General features: G+C 43.0%; 2 protein-coding genes across 2 annotated transcripts in view; one reads left to right on the top strand and one right to left on the bottom strand.

Annotated features, from left to right (window-relative positions):
* Positions 1–13288, top strand: part of LOC138718342 (usherin-like) — a 220836-nt gene extending 207548 nt beyond the window's left edge. Inside the window, exons 36-44 of the mRNA XM_069852767.1 lie at positions 789–998; positions 2792–3030; positions 3663–3880; positions 5841–6017; positions 6984–7067; positions 8719–8963; positions 10549–10620; positions 11099–11332; positions 13160–13288. Of these exons, the coding sequence (XP_069708868.1) occupies positions 789–998; positions 2792–3030; positions 3663–3880; positions 5841–6017; positions 6984–7067; positions 8719–8963; positions 10549–10620; positions 11099–11332; positions 13160–13249 (1569 nt within the window). The 3' untranslated portion in view covers positions 13250–13288. The remainder of the gene's footprint in view (positions 1–788; positions 999–2791; positions 3031–3662; positions 3881–5840; positions 6018–6983; positions 7068–8718; positions 8964–10548; positions 10621–11098; positions 11333–13159) is intronic.
* KCTD3 (potassium channel tetramerization domain containing 3) overlaps positions 12751–15598 on the bottom strand; it is a 32939-nt gene continuing 30091 nt past the window's right edge. The window contains exon 18 of the mRNA XM_069852770.1: positions 12751–15399. Coding sequence (XP_069708871.1) covers positions 14820–15399 — 580 coding nt within the window. The 3' untranslated portion in view covers positions 12751–14819. The remainder of the gene's footprint in view (positions 15400–15598) is intronic.

Below are 15598 nucleotides of genomic sequence, written 5' to 3' on the forward strand. Positions count from 1 at the left end.
AAATTAGTAGGCATAGTTCATAGAGACATGTGGTTTTTAATCAGGCTTAATTCAAGCTGCTAAATTTTGAAATGTGGGAACTGAAGCACTCGCCTTTGTGCTTATACAATAAAGTGAATGTATAGAAAATAAATGAGAGATGCTGACTTAACTACACTTTTCAATGGGCTTTATTTATATTATGGGTTACTGAAAATATTGTTGAATGATTTATAATATTTTTGAGAGGGATGTGCCTGTAAAACTTTCTGGATTTAAAGATTAACTAGAATTTGGGTTTTGTGATTTGGTCAAAGTGAACATAACAGTGCCAGGCTGAATTCACTGGGCCTGCTTGCATACATGAAGGAAATGTATAGAAGGGAGAAACTGTCAGGACTGCATATCAGTATTGTTGTACAGATGTCTTTGAAAATATTAGCACTATTGGGCACAGCTTCTGAAGGAGTCCTCTTTGCATGGTATGACACAGATAGTGGTGGGAACTCAGAGTCTGGAAATCAGGCATGAATGAGACACACAAACACATACTGTCTGAGACATGAAATCTCCTTCTAAAAATGTGAATCTCCTCCTAAATGTAGCAGTGAAACATTTCATTCTTCTGATAGGAAGTCACCGGGTCAACACAGGTGCATGGCTGTCAAGGGATGTTTCGCATGGGTGTCATTGCAGTTGATTTTTCTCTGTGTCAGTAAAGCTGCAGTAGCATCCCTGGGTAACCACCACTGTGGATGTTTTGTAGGCTTGAGTCTTCCACTAACAGCTTCTCTGTTTTCCTGTGCAAGGTGTGGTCAGTAAACTCAGCAGGCAGGACACCAAGCAGCTGGTCCCGCTGCCGGACAGGCCCTGCCCCTCCTGAGGGCCTGGGAGCTCCCCTCTTCGACACAGTTGAATCAACAGTAGTCATGGTGAACATCAGGCCCCCTCTTAAGCCAAATGGGATGGTCAGTATCTACAGACTGTTTTCTAATGATACCACAGGGACTGATGTGGTGGTAAGTATTGTCAACACTGTTTCTGTACTTCCATTTGAACATGTATTTTCTAGCTTTAGCAATTTTGTTCTTATAAGTTGCTGCTGCTGGTTACCGACTGCCTTCCTCTCTTGCACTCCCCTTGTTAACTGCTCTGCAATGCTTGCTTCTGCCCAAAGCACCACCAGGGCTTTTATTCACCTAAATGTTGTGTTTCTCAAGGAGCTAAGCTTGTCATTAAACTCTTCTCACATGGTGATGTGCTGTGACAATGTGATAGGAATCAGAAGTATTGTTCAGCAGTAGCTAACCATCCAAATGAAACACTTCCAAACAGCTCCTGCCAGTCCAAATGGTGCAGGTGGAAACTGAAGCCAATAGCTAGCAGTTGTGTGCTTTGGATAGCCGTATGGAGTTGAAGTTCAGAAGAAAGTGCTATACATGAGTTTCCCATAAAAAATCTTTCTAGATGGTAAGAAGTATTTCATGGTAAAGCACTGACGAATAGTGCAAGTAATCAAGGAACTTGTGTGTTTGATGTCTTAGCCTAGACACCAGGAAGTGTCGAGAAATGACCAGTCTCAGCAGGTCTTCATTAGAACTATAGAATAGGAAGGTGTGGGAAAAGGCTAATGCCGTGGAAGGTGCCTGGAATAGTTAGCACCAAATCAGTGGAAAATACTTAAATACTTTCTGTCTGTAGCACTATTTGTCTTTTACAAGTAGCTAAATATTTATAAGGGATTTTTTTTTCCCTTGTCCCATCTTGCTCAGCTTGGAAGTGCCAGGAACGCTTTCTGCGCTCATCAGTCCTTTCCTTGAGCTTAAGTGGCCTACCAGTTGCACATTCTGCATTTCCTCCTTTGAATGCAGTTTGCTGTGTCCATGTTTGGTTTAGCCAGTACAGCTAATTGGTGCCTGCACGGCCCTCTATTTCCATCCCCTCACACCTGCTACGTTGCTAGCTCATCTCTGGCTCTGGCATCAAGAAGTACCAAGTGCTTTCCTTTGTCTGCTTGATTCTTTCCTTTCTATTTTTTTGCTGCACTCTGCTAAATCACATGCTGCAAAATGGGAGCAGATGTTGCCCCTCACTGGTGTTTTCTACATATTTCTTTTTTTGTCTTATAGCAGTAAGGTGAAATGGCAGCTTTTGCGAGCAGTTTCAGAACGAGGGCACCGTTTCCTTTGCCAGAGCTGCCAGGTCTCCTTTGCTGAGTGTAAGAGAGTTTACTAATAGTTTCAAACAGCACCATGTCTGTTTAAATGCAGAGCAGTGTCATGTTGTCCCTCGACTTAGAGGTACCTACCAGAGAGCACATTCTCCTCTCTGCAAGTAAACTGACCCACCAAACACATTTGTATCACTCTGCTGAATGCCATCTATCTTGCATACCCACGTTGAGGAAGCTTGTGAAATACACAAAACTATTAGCTAACACTGTTATCATGTTTTCCACATTAATTTCTTTTTGCTTCAGTACCACTTATCCCAGAGTTTCCTCTTAAAGGTTTTTCTATTTCGCTGTTCCTGAGAATGACATTTGCGAGTTGACATACAGTGGTCACAGCTCAATTCAAGACGTCTGTGAGGCCACTGATGGCATGGTCTTTTCCTTTGAACAGTGCCCTTTAACTTTGTAATGACAGAAAAATAAGTGCAGAGTTCCCAGCACACAACAGCTGCATTAATGTCAGACTTAAAGGACATGCAGAACCTCGCGCCCATATTCTTGAGCTAATTCACCTCCATAACTCTTACTTAGTGTTTGTGGTACTTGAAGCTGTGACAAGTTCCCTTTTAATTTTTATAGCTCTCAGAAGGGACTGCCACCCAGCAGACAATATATGGGCTAAAACCTTTCACCACATACTCTATTGGCGTGGAGGCCTGCACCTGTTTCAACTGTTGCAGCAAAGGACCCATGGCCCAAGTCACTACGCAGCCAGCTCCACCCTCAGAGCAGCCTCCCCCTCAGATCCGCACTGTGACATCCAGGAATGCCTCTTTCCAGTGGAGCGCCCCTCAGTCACCCAACGGTATTGTCACCAGGTAGGAGCTGCCACCCAGCCAAAACTGCCCACCTCAGAAAAGGGGGGGTGGTGGTGGAACAGTTTTCCTGGACATAAGCTGGAATCACAAGGCTGAGAGCATGGATTGTTGTGACCGCCATGCTCCTCCTTCCCAGTGTCCGTGATATCTCATGTGGCCTAAATGCCATCTGGGAGGTGTTAATAGGCAACAACTGCTTTTCTTCTGAGAAGGGTATTAGAGGGCGAGGGGAGGGGGTTGGGGGGGGGGGTGGGTTGTGGGATGAAGGTGGAGAGAATGAGTTGTTGTGAGTGGAAGTAATTGCCTGACAACTGTGGTTCCACAGCCAAAAAGTCATGAGATCAGCTGGCAGTGAGGAGGCAGCTGCATCTTGTAGTTACTAAGGCAAATCCTGACTTGCAGAAGTGAGCAGCAAGGTAACAGGCATTGACAGTTTCATTGTGAGTGTCATGGACAACCATAATTGCTTGTAGGCATCTTACAGGTAGGACAAAAATCTCCAAGAAAAAAATCTGGTATCAGGTCCATTCTCTTCTCTGGTAGCCAGACATACAGCAGTTAGGATGAAATGTATGCTTGCTTTTTATGCTATTAAGGCTCTTGATTAATTAAAATCTCAACCTTCTTCTCAGCTATGAGCTCCACGTGTATATGGCTTGCCCCCTGAACCTCCAGCCAGCAGTGAAGGCTTGCAGTCCTGGCCCAACTGAGGTGAAGTATACAGGAAAAGGCCAGAGTGCCAATGTGTCCAACCTGGAGCCTTACACAACTTACAACCTGCGAGTTGTGTCTTACAACTCTGTTGGCAGCAGTGCTTCAGAATGGATTGGTTTCACTACGGAAAAGGAGCGTGAGTATAAGAAATCGTTCACCGATTAGCAATCACAGAATCACAGAATCACAGAATAACCAGGTTGGAAGAGACCCATTGGATCATCGAGTCCAACCATTCCTATCAAAATCCAAAAATTCCTATCAATGTCCACTTCTGATGCACAGGACTGCATAGCAGCAAATGACTTCTCCACCTCCGTGAAGGAGGATGTACCCAGAAACCTGCTCTTGTCATCACTAGTAGCTCTGCTGCCCATTCATTTAAATTCTGCTCTGGAACTTGACTGCTCATTCCTTCAAAAATATATCTTTGCTCATCATCTGATATCACATCCTCTGCCTCAAGAGCCTGGAAATCTTTGATTTTACTGAGAATGGGCAGAAAAGTGGCAGAACATAAAATGCTCAAGTGTTACCAGAAGGATGATGTGTAGTAATAAATACATGGCCATAAATAATCCCTGAGAAAAGTGAAGATCTTGAAAGAGACCTAGTGATTCTTTTCAGGAATAATCCTACTGTCCTAATTCACGCCACATTTCTGACGGGGCTCATGATAGTTTTCCTTGGATGCCATCTGATTGATTGGATCCTTGTTGACAATGAAGTAAAAATTTGTTGCTATTTATATAACCACCACAAGCAGTACTTTAAGGCCATATAGTGTTCTTCATGGAAGTTTAACATGCAGGACCTGTGCCTACAGTCAGAATAGATTTTGCCATCAAAACTGAATTTGTAGTGGTCTAACATCAGCTTTTATTAAAAAGATCTATAGTGCTGTAGCCAGAGTCATTCCATAACAGATGAGATGGGCATTTCACCTCAGCCTGCCAGGTCAGGGCAAAGAGGATGTTCACTTTTTATCACATAGTCTCATGTCAGGGTTTCAGAATCACCTTTTTAAAAATCCCTTTTACATCACTTGGTAGTTCTGCCTAGTAATTACTAAAATGTATCTGCTAAATACCTGAAAATTGCAGGTGGTACAGTCCCGGATTTTCTTTAGTGTCACTGCTGAAAAAAAAGCAAAAAGTCCTTATCTCAAAAGCTGTGTTTTATTAAATTGCAAACTAAAAATCTGGAACATGATAATGACCTTTTAAATGGAAAAAACATCATAATGAACTAGGAAGACATACAGAATACAAGGATTTGAAAGTAATTTTTAAACCCCTGCCTACTTGGTCTGCAGCCCTTGCCTTTCAGTCCTGCTTTTCTTGCCTTGCTTACATATTCACGCCAGGTGTCTTGAGTCACTCTGAATGTCTCCTTCCTCTTGCCTGGAAGGTTTGCTTTAGTGACAGTGGGCAGTTAGCAGTGAAGTGCAGCTGGACAAGCAGCTTTCTTATGAACAAACCAGCATATACTGGGCACATGGCTTAATAGCAAAGCCACAAGAAAGGACCACCTCAAACTTAAATGAAGTCTTTTGTTAGCAAGCTGTCGAGCTCAACTGATGAACTCTTCCTCCCTGAAGTGAGTTCTGCATTTCTTTTCTGTCTGCCTGCCATCTGCTCTTGCTCTTCTGAAATCTCATGTTTTCACATTTATGCATGTGTTAAAAGACAATCTTGGGCAATTTCTTGGGGCTTGCAGAAGCGTTTTCTCCTTAGCAGTTCAGGTTCCAACAGCCCAGCGTGCTGCAGATGAACTTGCACAATCTCCTGTGCCTCCCTGTCCCCAACCTTAAGCTGGAAATTTAATTTATACAATTTTAGCATCTGTACTGCATACACAAAAGCAAAGGAGGGAAGTTCCAGGTCTTTATTTTAAAAATATGAGATATTTCTGCTTTCTTGGTGTAGAGGAGGACATTCTACAGCATCATTCTCTTTTCTCCTTGTATCTTCCCTACTAATACACACGTATATGCGAGAGAGAGAGGGAGCACATGTCTCAGAGTCTCTTTCTCCATGCTCTGTAACTCAGTCATGCCTGTTGGCTAGAAACGAGCTTTTTTCCTTCTTTTGCAGCGCCTCGATACATGGCTCCATTCTCCATTGTCAGCAATTTATCTACCATCCACATAGACTGGAGTCGCACTTTTGTATTGAACGGCCGTCTGAAGGAGTATGCATTAACTGAGAGCGGGCAGCGCATCTACAGTGGCTTTGACACTGAGCTGTATTTACCAAGGACATCTGACAAAAGTCAGTTTCAATTTCCTATAGCTTTCTCTCTGTGAAAGACATTTGAGCTAAATTAATATTATTGTGTGCTAAAGTTAAAAACTCTCCATAGTCATCCCAAGCTAGGAGCACAGCAGCATATTACAGACACACTCTAGTGCATCTAAGTGGATGCTTGAAACAAAAGTCCTGGGTGCTAAGCTTCCTATTAGATGTTTTACCTGACTGAGGGAGACTGCTGTGGCTCATTGTGAGGGTCAAGCTTTCCCAAATCCTGGAGCTTTCCCAAGTTCTACCTTTCAGGGTTACGCTCTGGGAAATGTATGGAAATCTTCCACTTCAGAAAAGACTGGAGCTTGAATTTTCTTTAAACAAAACTACGTCTGCAGATCTTGAAATCAGCCATGTTTGAGAAATATTTTCTGTTTCAGAAATTTTCAGTCTTTAAAATAAAGAGAAACTCAGTCAACGGGGCCGGGGGGGGAAGAAAATAAAAGGAAAACAAAAAGAAAGAACAAATATTTTCTGGTTTTAAGTGTTGGGGGTTTTGTGTTTTAAAGTATTTTGTCATTTAGTTTTTACTTTCCTGCAATGGTGTTAATACTTTTCACTCAAACATATTTAACATTCTCATATCAGCCATGAACAGGATATGGGGGATTTAGAACAAAAGGATGAATAAATGGAAATTTGACAACTACATGTGATAGGAAAAGGGAGAATTAGGTGATGAAAGAGGAACATAATTGTAGTGATATCATAGTGGTGACTACCTATGATCTGCCATGGTTTGTAGTTTAGAGGTTTAATATCCACGTAAAAGGCATTATGAGGTTATGATCTGGGACTCAGTTGGGTTATGATACACTATGCCTGCCTCGGCATTTCACAGACCTGGCCATCTCTATTAGTGAATCATGGTGACAAAGCAGCACTTAGAGAATTTGGTTTCTCCTGCTAACAGTATTTTCTAACCCTTTTGCTCAGCCTTTTTGTTTCAAGTGACCTGTACCACTGATGAAGGGAGTGCCATAACACCAATCATCAAGTACAGCGCTGGAGATGGAGTTGGTAAATATGTGAAGAAATTACCTAGCACCTATTGATTTTATGTGTTTGTGATAGAAATTACATATGTTGCGCATGCCAGACAGGATGGCATCTCATTGCAGGATCAAGGGCTTCCCTAGTGTCACTTAAGGTATGGGTATGTAGGCAGTGTGCCTTTTTTTGCCATGGATGTCTTTCTGTTTCTTTAAGTCATAATCAGCTTCAGATCCTTTCTCCAGATGTGTACCGGTTCTTTTACTTTTTACACAAATATTTTGCTCAAAAAAAAAGTAGTGCTTTTTTCTTCCTGAATAGAATCTGCTCTCTTCCACGTTTTATTTCCAAAATAAGATTATCTTGAATGCTAATCCTTTCCTCCCATGTTCCTCCTCAGTTTGACAATGAAAATACATATCTTCTTACCTCCCTGCATCCCACCCACCTTCTCATATGACAATCAGCCAGTCTCTGCAGTTTCACCTGAGATGTGTTCCCCTAACCCATTTATGAGAATATCCTGGAAGATGCTGTTGGGACTCAGTTTATAAAACCTGCTGTTTCCTTTCTGTCCGTGAGGCCTTTGCCTTTTTTGTGGAAGAGAAAGAGTTTGGTGTGTTGAAATCCCAGTCAGTTGTTTACTGGTAGATGCCTACCAGTAAAAAATTTCAGGATTTTCTCTCTTTAGTTTTCTGGAAAGCAAAGCTAAACTCAGACCATTTCAAACTGACATATTGGTTTTAATTAATTTATTTATTTTCTGAGTTGCATCCTGTTCTGCTTCTTAAAATAGATGGGCCTTGTCTTTGCAATTACTCTTTACACTGCATTTCCTTTACATCTCACTCCATCCTCCTGCAGAATTTCAGGCAAGGCTGCTGTAAAGGCATTATAAAATGTTCCCTATTACTCTGCATCCATCACCTGCCACAGTCTGCTCCTTTTTTCTTTTGATTGCTGCTGCTTCTACCCAAAATGTGCTGCAAACTTGATCAGCACCACAGGCAACCTGCAGCAGAGGCTTGCAAGTAAAGGCAATGGCAATTGCTTAGCAAAGAGTCTGGATTCACACACAGGATTGCAAATAACCTGGAAATCCTGTTGCTGGGATTTCTCACACCTGAGTTGTGTATGAGCAAAGCCAACTAAGTGTCTGTTTGTTCTAACACATGGAGAAAGGAGGAATAAAATATTTCATGTTATTTTGCTTTTCTAATGATTTATCACACGTTTTGGTTCAGCATTCCATCCTCTCCCTTTTTAACTGCACAGGCCTGCCAGTACACAGTGCTGGGGAGAATGTCCTCTGTCTGTACTGCTCTGAAATTACTGTAGTCATTTCCACTCTTCAAGGTTACATGGAGAACCCTTTTTTTTCTTGCATTCCACCGTCACTGCCTCCTTTCTCAAGAGCTGCTGATGCAGTGGTGATTTCCAGCCTGAGCAGCAATGCCAGAACTTTAAGCAAGGTCTCTTGAGGGTAGTAAGCTTTTTATTACAGCCCGCTAGCATATTGAACCATTATGCCACCTTGAACATAAGTGCAAATAAGCACATGACGACAAAATTGCTTGAATTTCTGCCTAATTTATTAGCAAGGAAAGGGATAGCATATTGTTAAACACTTTGTGAAATAACATTCCCTTGCTCCCCTAATCCCTCTTGATTTTTACAGGTCTGATCTTGACAACACCTGGAGAGAAGGACAAAGCAGATTCTAAACGTGCAAAATTCTACAACGAGTTGTGGTTTGCAGTGCTGATGGTAGTTCTAGGTTTGATTCTCTTGGCTATTCTTCTCTCCTTAATTCTTCAAAGGAAAGTCCACAAGCAACCTTATGCACGAGACAGACCTCCTTTAGTTCCACTCCAGAAAAGAACGTCACCAATGAGTGTGTATTCATCAGGTGAAACCCATCCGGTACGTTGAGTAAAATGCAGCGCTGTGTATCAGTCATGTTACACTTGTATCTGTCTCCCCCAAACACACACACAGTTTTACTTTCTCTTTCCACCATTTTATTGCACTCGTTACCAAATGAAGGCTGTTCAGTGTAGGAAAAGGGCTGTATGGTGCAACTGTGTGGGTGCTTAGTCCAGAAAGAGCCCCGGTCGGCAGGCTCTGAAATGCTTCTGATGGCTCAGAAAAAGTTTGGAGCTGGAGTCACAAATAATGCAAAGCCATTGGTGTTACCTGATGTTAGCCGATATCTGCGATAGAGCTGAAAAGGCCTTGGTATGCTGTGAGAAGGTAGGTGACAAGATGTGCTTTTCAGAGGAACGTTTCATGAGTTCCCAACTGTCTGTTGTGGATGGCTAACCAGGATCATTCTGACAGCCTTTGTCAGGTATCCACAAAATGCGTGTGTAAAAAGCAGGACTTAAGGAGAGGCTCCGTTTCTTTCTAGTACCCACCCACCACGCAGCTGGCACGCTCTAGGATGAGCTGCATGCCAGGAAGGTGTTGGGGAGAGTGAGCACGACCAGGGAAATATTAAGAACCTTCACAACATGTGTGTGTGCATTGAGCTACAGTGGGACCACTAGAGAGGTGGGAGGAGGACTGCTAGGACTGATAAAGAGAAAGGCTTTGTATCATTTTTATTATGACAAGATATAATTCTGTAAAAAAAATAAAAATGGATAAAGAACATGCACTGCCATGCGGCAGAGCAGTGGTGCTATCCTAGTCTTTGAGGAAGAGCAAGATAAAAGGAATATGGCAACTGTTAAAAGACTGAGAACAGGAACAATGGTCCCTTCCATGTCCGTGCTTCTTCCCAGACACAGGCCGTGAGATGATTGTTCTTGTCACTTCTCAGCTTCTTTTTCCTGTGAGCACCATCGAGCAGGATAGTGACTCCTGCATCCTTCACGCATTCTGTTTCTTCTTGTCTTGGTGCCAAGAAGCTGCATCTGTGCCTCAATGAAGGAGATCTTTGAAATAATGGGATTTCCAGTGCGCCCCTTCTCCTGGCAAAAGCTAAGAGCATAAGAAACTTTTTTTTTCTGGTCTCATGGTCTTGATTCCTTTTTCTCTACAGTCTGTCATGTTGTGTTGTTCCTCTTGACTTTAAAATGTCTTTGCTGTTGGCGTGCCTGCACAATTCCTTTCCGTATTCCTACCCTTTCTTCCCCTCTTTCCCGTTTCCCTTTTTCCAGAAGCTCACAGACTTAATCGAAAGGAAAATTCTACACTGCATCAGTTGAAGGACTTCATCTGAGAAGTTAGGATACAGCTACTATGAAGTAGCAAAATCATTTGTGTTTTACAATTGTTAGTGAGGTCATGCAGCAAGCGATGATGACTGTCCACACCATACTTGATGACCAGTTAAAAGTTAAATAGTGCCTCATCTTTGCCAGTTCCCCTGCTTCCTCACATCCTGCTACATTGTTCCCCTTCACAGAGATGCAGATAATTCAACCCCTCTATAAGGAACAGACTGCACCAGTGCTGCGCCTTGCCCTGCCATAATACTTTTCCTCTCTCTCTTTAATCTCAGTTTGAGACCATTGCTGACACATCTGATTCATCAAGCAGTGTCACTCTCAAAAGTTACACAATGCACTTCGAGGTAGAGTTGTTAGTTTGCAGAACTGCAAGATGTGTGATATGCCAGGTGACCCAAAGAGCATGCACAAAGGCTTCTTACATTGCATGTTTCTCCTGGTGGGTGAATGCCTTTTCCCTAATCCTGATAAGTGAAAAAGGAAGTCTGCTAACATCCCCTTGCTGTGCAAGTCTGGGCTGCCATTCTGGTAGTCCAAAATGTTTGGACCTCTGCCTGTTAGCTACTTCTAAAGAAATCAGGGAGAGGAGAAACAAAAAAATCAGGTAAAGTCTTGGTTTAGAGGGTTGGATTTTTTTCCTTTTTAATGACATGATTGTGCTATACTGGGGAAAGGTCCATTTTTTTTTTTCTTCTAACTGTGCATGATTTTTGAAGCATGGGTTTCTTTGTTCTCTTCCATTTCTGCTTTGATTTTGTTCAGATAATATGTTTGAGACCATGCCTTTTATTTTTAAATTATTAGTTTGCATCTTCCTTGTAGGGTCTGGCAGATACTAAAGTTCCAGGGCCTGGTTCTCCCACGAGCAGCCACAGTGTCCATGTTGTATCCGGGGCAAGAAGATCAAGTCAGAGCCAGCTAAATCGCACGTATTCCCAGGCCTCTCTTCATCGTAGTGTCAGCCAGCTGCTCAACCTCTATGACAAAAAATCTTTTTCTGAAGACCCACCTTGGGATGCCATTATTCGCAATCATCGCGCTACTGGTCGTGGCTTGGTAAGGACTCCTGTCACTCTGTGACGCTGTTGTGTGGCAGCTGCTGGTGATTTGTCTGCTCTCTTAGAATCACAGAACATCTAAATATGAAAAGCTGCAGGAGACACAGCCAAAAGACCTAGAAGGACATGGTCAGGGATAAGATCCTCTCTTCTGGAGGCACAGGCAATTACATATTGCTCTTATATGATGTGAGGGGCCCACACACATCTGTTTGTGATTTCCACTGAACCAATAACTCCATGGTGTACTAGGAATATGCATCTTGAAGAATTCCCTTCTGTTTAGTCAACTCATAGGTTTTTCTCTCCATACGTGTCAGCAAACGTGCATGTGTGAGGAGGGATGTCTTGGCATCCTTCACATATTCAGCACCAAAAGCAGGACCTTGTGTTCTAGCTACTCTTCTTCTCTGACCTTGGATGCAATTGCTACAGTCTTACTCTCTGTCCTCTGCTCAGTCATAATGCAGAGATCATGCAAATACTCAGATTTTCTGGCATTTCTGACAAATTCCTTCAAATTCTGCCCACACAGGACTAGAAGGTGGGAGAGGGGGGCGAGCAGGAAGAGTATCCATCTTTAAATATATGAGAGGACAGGATTTGCCACTGCCACCAACATAGGCCTGCACACACAGATAAAAGAAGTTATGATTCTCAAGTCACAGACAGTGCAACTTCCCTTCCTCTTTGTCACCAGGAAAAAGGCTTTTTAACCTCCACTCTGCTGGCTCCCACCATTCCCTAAGCAAATGTGTGAGAAGGGGTTCAGGGAACAGGGAGACACCCCTCCCAGAAAAAGCAGACTAACAGTGTTCCTAAAAGGGGGACAAATGGAGGTGAAGGGCATGTGAGGTAGTAACAAAGTGAGATGGAGTGTGTAGTTATCAGTGAGTGAGTGGATCTTGTCCAAAATGCAAAGTGAACTGGAGAATGATGGTCCAGCACATAAATCCAGGCAGCTTCCTTGTGCTTTCACCTTCAGTACACCAAGCAGCTAAAGAGGCTGGAACGCTAAGTAGGCCACAGTACAGAGGCCTTGCAACCATTGCTCTCCTACACGCTTAGACCATAACAGCAGGACCAAGGAAGCTGATAAGCCTTAAGTAAGAAGATAGTGATACTTAGCTATAGGGAAAACCCCTATAGGTATAGGTTAACCCTCCAGCCTGCACTCAGCAGTTCATGGACTTCTTGAGTCAGCGGTATTGTGACTCAAGGCTGACTAATTTTCTCAGAGGTATCCCATCTTGCGATTTAATTCCTTGGGAACTAAGGGCCCAGGACACACATCTGCAGTAACACTGCTTGTGTTCTCTTTATGCTACAGAAACAGACAGTTTATTTCTCTCTTTCAACTCTTCCTTTGCCTCAAAGCATTAGCATGAGTGCAGTTATAAGAAGCTCAGACTCTCCTTTCAAAGCTTTAAAAACAAAATCTTATTTAAATCACAGGTGACGTTGTTATACAAAACAAAAATGTAAGCATGTATTCTTTTTCTTCTCATCTCTCCACGATCCCCATTACACTTTAACAAACACCATTTTATTTACCATTCATCAGATACATCTAGTAATATAATTTTTTTTTAACTTATTGCTTACTATAAAAATCTGGTTGTTTTGGATTCAGGTGCTTGAATGCTTTAGGTTTTTACTTCATGCTGGGAGAAAAGGGAAAACACGTAGAGATGTATAAATGCACTTATTTATCTTGCTATTTCAGAACAATCTTTTAGGGAGGTGGGTGGAACAAAATGAAGGAATTGCCTTTAGTCTGGTACAGTTTTGGCTTACATACTTTCTCCCCCTCCTCTCCTAACAGTATGTAGATGAAGAAGATCTTGTCAATGTCATCAAAGGCTTCAGCACAGTCACCAAGGAGCACACCACATTCACCGACACCCACCTCTGAAGAACACAACCACCTTCTCTATAAAATGGAAAGTGGGTAACTTGCCAAAAGCAGTCTGCATGGCCTTTTGGGGAGGGGATAGGGCTGCTGTTTCCCCACCCCATGCCCACTAGCTAAAATACAAAACTTGAGAGGGGATGGAGAGGCGGAGAGTGTAAGTTGGCCTTTTATTCACTGTCTCTTTAACTGTATAGTAAAAACTGTATGTTAGCACTGACACCTCAGAAAGCTAAGACAACAGTCTGAAAATCCCTAAGTCACACAGCAGTATATGACTGTGAAGGGAGAGGCTCTCATCTTTGTCTCATACAGTTGAGGAGTGTTGTGGGGCGGGAGGCGGGGGCGAAGTGATAAGGAAAAGTCTTTTACCTGTCCAAAAAACCAGCATGTGGCTAAAAGGAGCCTCTGTAGCAGGACAGCCATGTCTTTTCCTGACCTGACAAAGCTCCAACACAGAATTTTGTTTATGCACAGGTCAATAAACAGCAAATGAAGGAATTCTTATGGAGTTGCTTTAATCTTTGTGTTTTCTCCCTTCCTCTTCCCCACCCTCTCGGCCACAGTTTTAAAAAAAAAAATTAAAAAACAAGCCATTAATTAATGCTTAACTCCAAGCATAGTTTTTCCAAGGCAGAAAACCTCCTAGCTCAATCCCCATTAAACACTTGCTGTCACAGCCTTCCCTTATCCTTACGTATTACTAATCTACAAGCAATAAAATTTGTTCAGCACCCACAGTAAACTAGGAGCAAACAGCAAGCAGCCAGTGCAACACAGGTAGGAAATATCATGTCAAGGCACTTGTAATTGAGAATTATTATACCATGACAGTAAACCTACTCCCATATTCATCTCTGTCCTTCTTCCAGAGAAAGTGACAAGGAAGCCCTCAAGAGACTGCCAGTTCTGTGTATTCTGCCAAGCATATTTTTATGCATGCTCTCAGTCACAATCAAGAAAACCCATCATCTGATACCACACATTTTCAGAAAGCACAAGCAACACTCCTCTGGCAATTTATTTGGACTAAGAGGCAAAATAATATGCTATTTTGAATAGCTTCCTCCTTAACCTGCACAAAGCATTTCAGGTTCCAGACAGCAGCATACAGAGCAAAGATCCCATTCATAAAACAAGACTACAGAGGCAGCCCTGTGAATTGGGCAAAATCCAGCCAAGACAGTAGCAACTCCGCAGAGCAAGGTGTGGCTGTGTCTGAAAGACATCTTCCACTAAGCAATCACGTACTCCTTTAGCACCCTCCCTTACCCCAGAACAAAAATAATCACAACATATCACATGCCTGACCACATTTATGCAAGAATGCACAACAATATTTTGGACCAAGTACCGTACTATGTTTTGAACCATTACATAAAGCCACAAATTGGTGTGGACCACTCTTCAAACGTTTGGTGGTAGCCAGGTGTTACACTCTCTCATAACCTTACAATTTTCACTCTGGGCATCAGAACAAAGTCCCATTCACAAAACAGCCCACAACACGTAATGTTACGCCTGCTACCAGCCAGAGGGCACCTGCACCTCCTCTTTGCCACCAGCTGCATTTTCACAAGCCATAGTCTTGGCAGGATGAGTCATTCTTCCGGTGACGTGGTGAAGCAGCTGTCTTCGTAGGTGACGGAGAAGCCGCACCAGGTAGTTCAGGCCCACCTTCAGCAAGAACTGGCGCAGAGGCCAGGAGAGGCACTTTCTTCCTTCCTAGGAAGCCAGCTCCTTCAAACCCCATTTTCTTTTTGCTTTCTGCTTTGGCTTCACTCTCCTCTTCTGGTCCTCTTCTTTTGAGATCCAGAGAGCTCTCTGGCAGACGGTGAACCTCTGTAGTGCAACACCCACCTGCATCTGTCACACCTATACCTCGCACTTCAAGTGCTGTTGTGACTGCCTTTCTCTCAGCTCCACTGCCCTCAGCTGTTGCCTTCCTGGCCTCTGTCTGGCCTGAATTCCCATTTGCAGCAGCTGCCTTTTCTGTTGGGCTTTTGCTGGGTAAGTTAAAAGCCTGGAAGTCCCGGTAACTGTGAAAGCTTTCCGTCCGCCTTGCTCTTGCCAATAGGGGGCTTTCTCTGTATGGCCGCACAGAACCATATGTAGCTGTTTCATGGATTGTTTCATGGTGCTGCAATTGGAGGCTTCAAAAAAGAGAAACAACGAAGGATGAGAAGAGAGATGTTAGGCTGAGAATAGCAGCCAGTTCTCCTGCACATCCTGCTCCCACTTACCACTGCAACTCCCACTAAAAAAGCAATACATTCATCAAAACTCCACACAAGGGGTTCCATATCATTTACTTCAGATTCACATAGGATACTTGAATCTGCACACACATAA

The sequence above is a fragment of the Phaenicophaeus curvirostris genome, chromosome 2 (genome assembly GCF_032191515.1).
Source record: "Phaenicophaeus curvirostris isolate KB17595 chromosome 2, BPBGC_Pcur_1.0, whole genome shotgun sequence".
Taxonomy (NCBI): domain Eukaryota; kingdom Metazoa; phylum Chordata; class Aves; order Cuculiformes; family Cuculidae; genus Phaenicophaeus; species Phaenicophaeus curvirostris.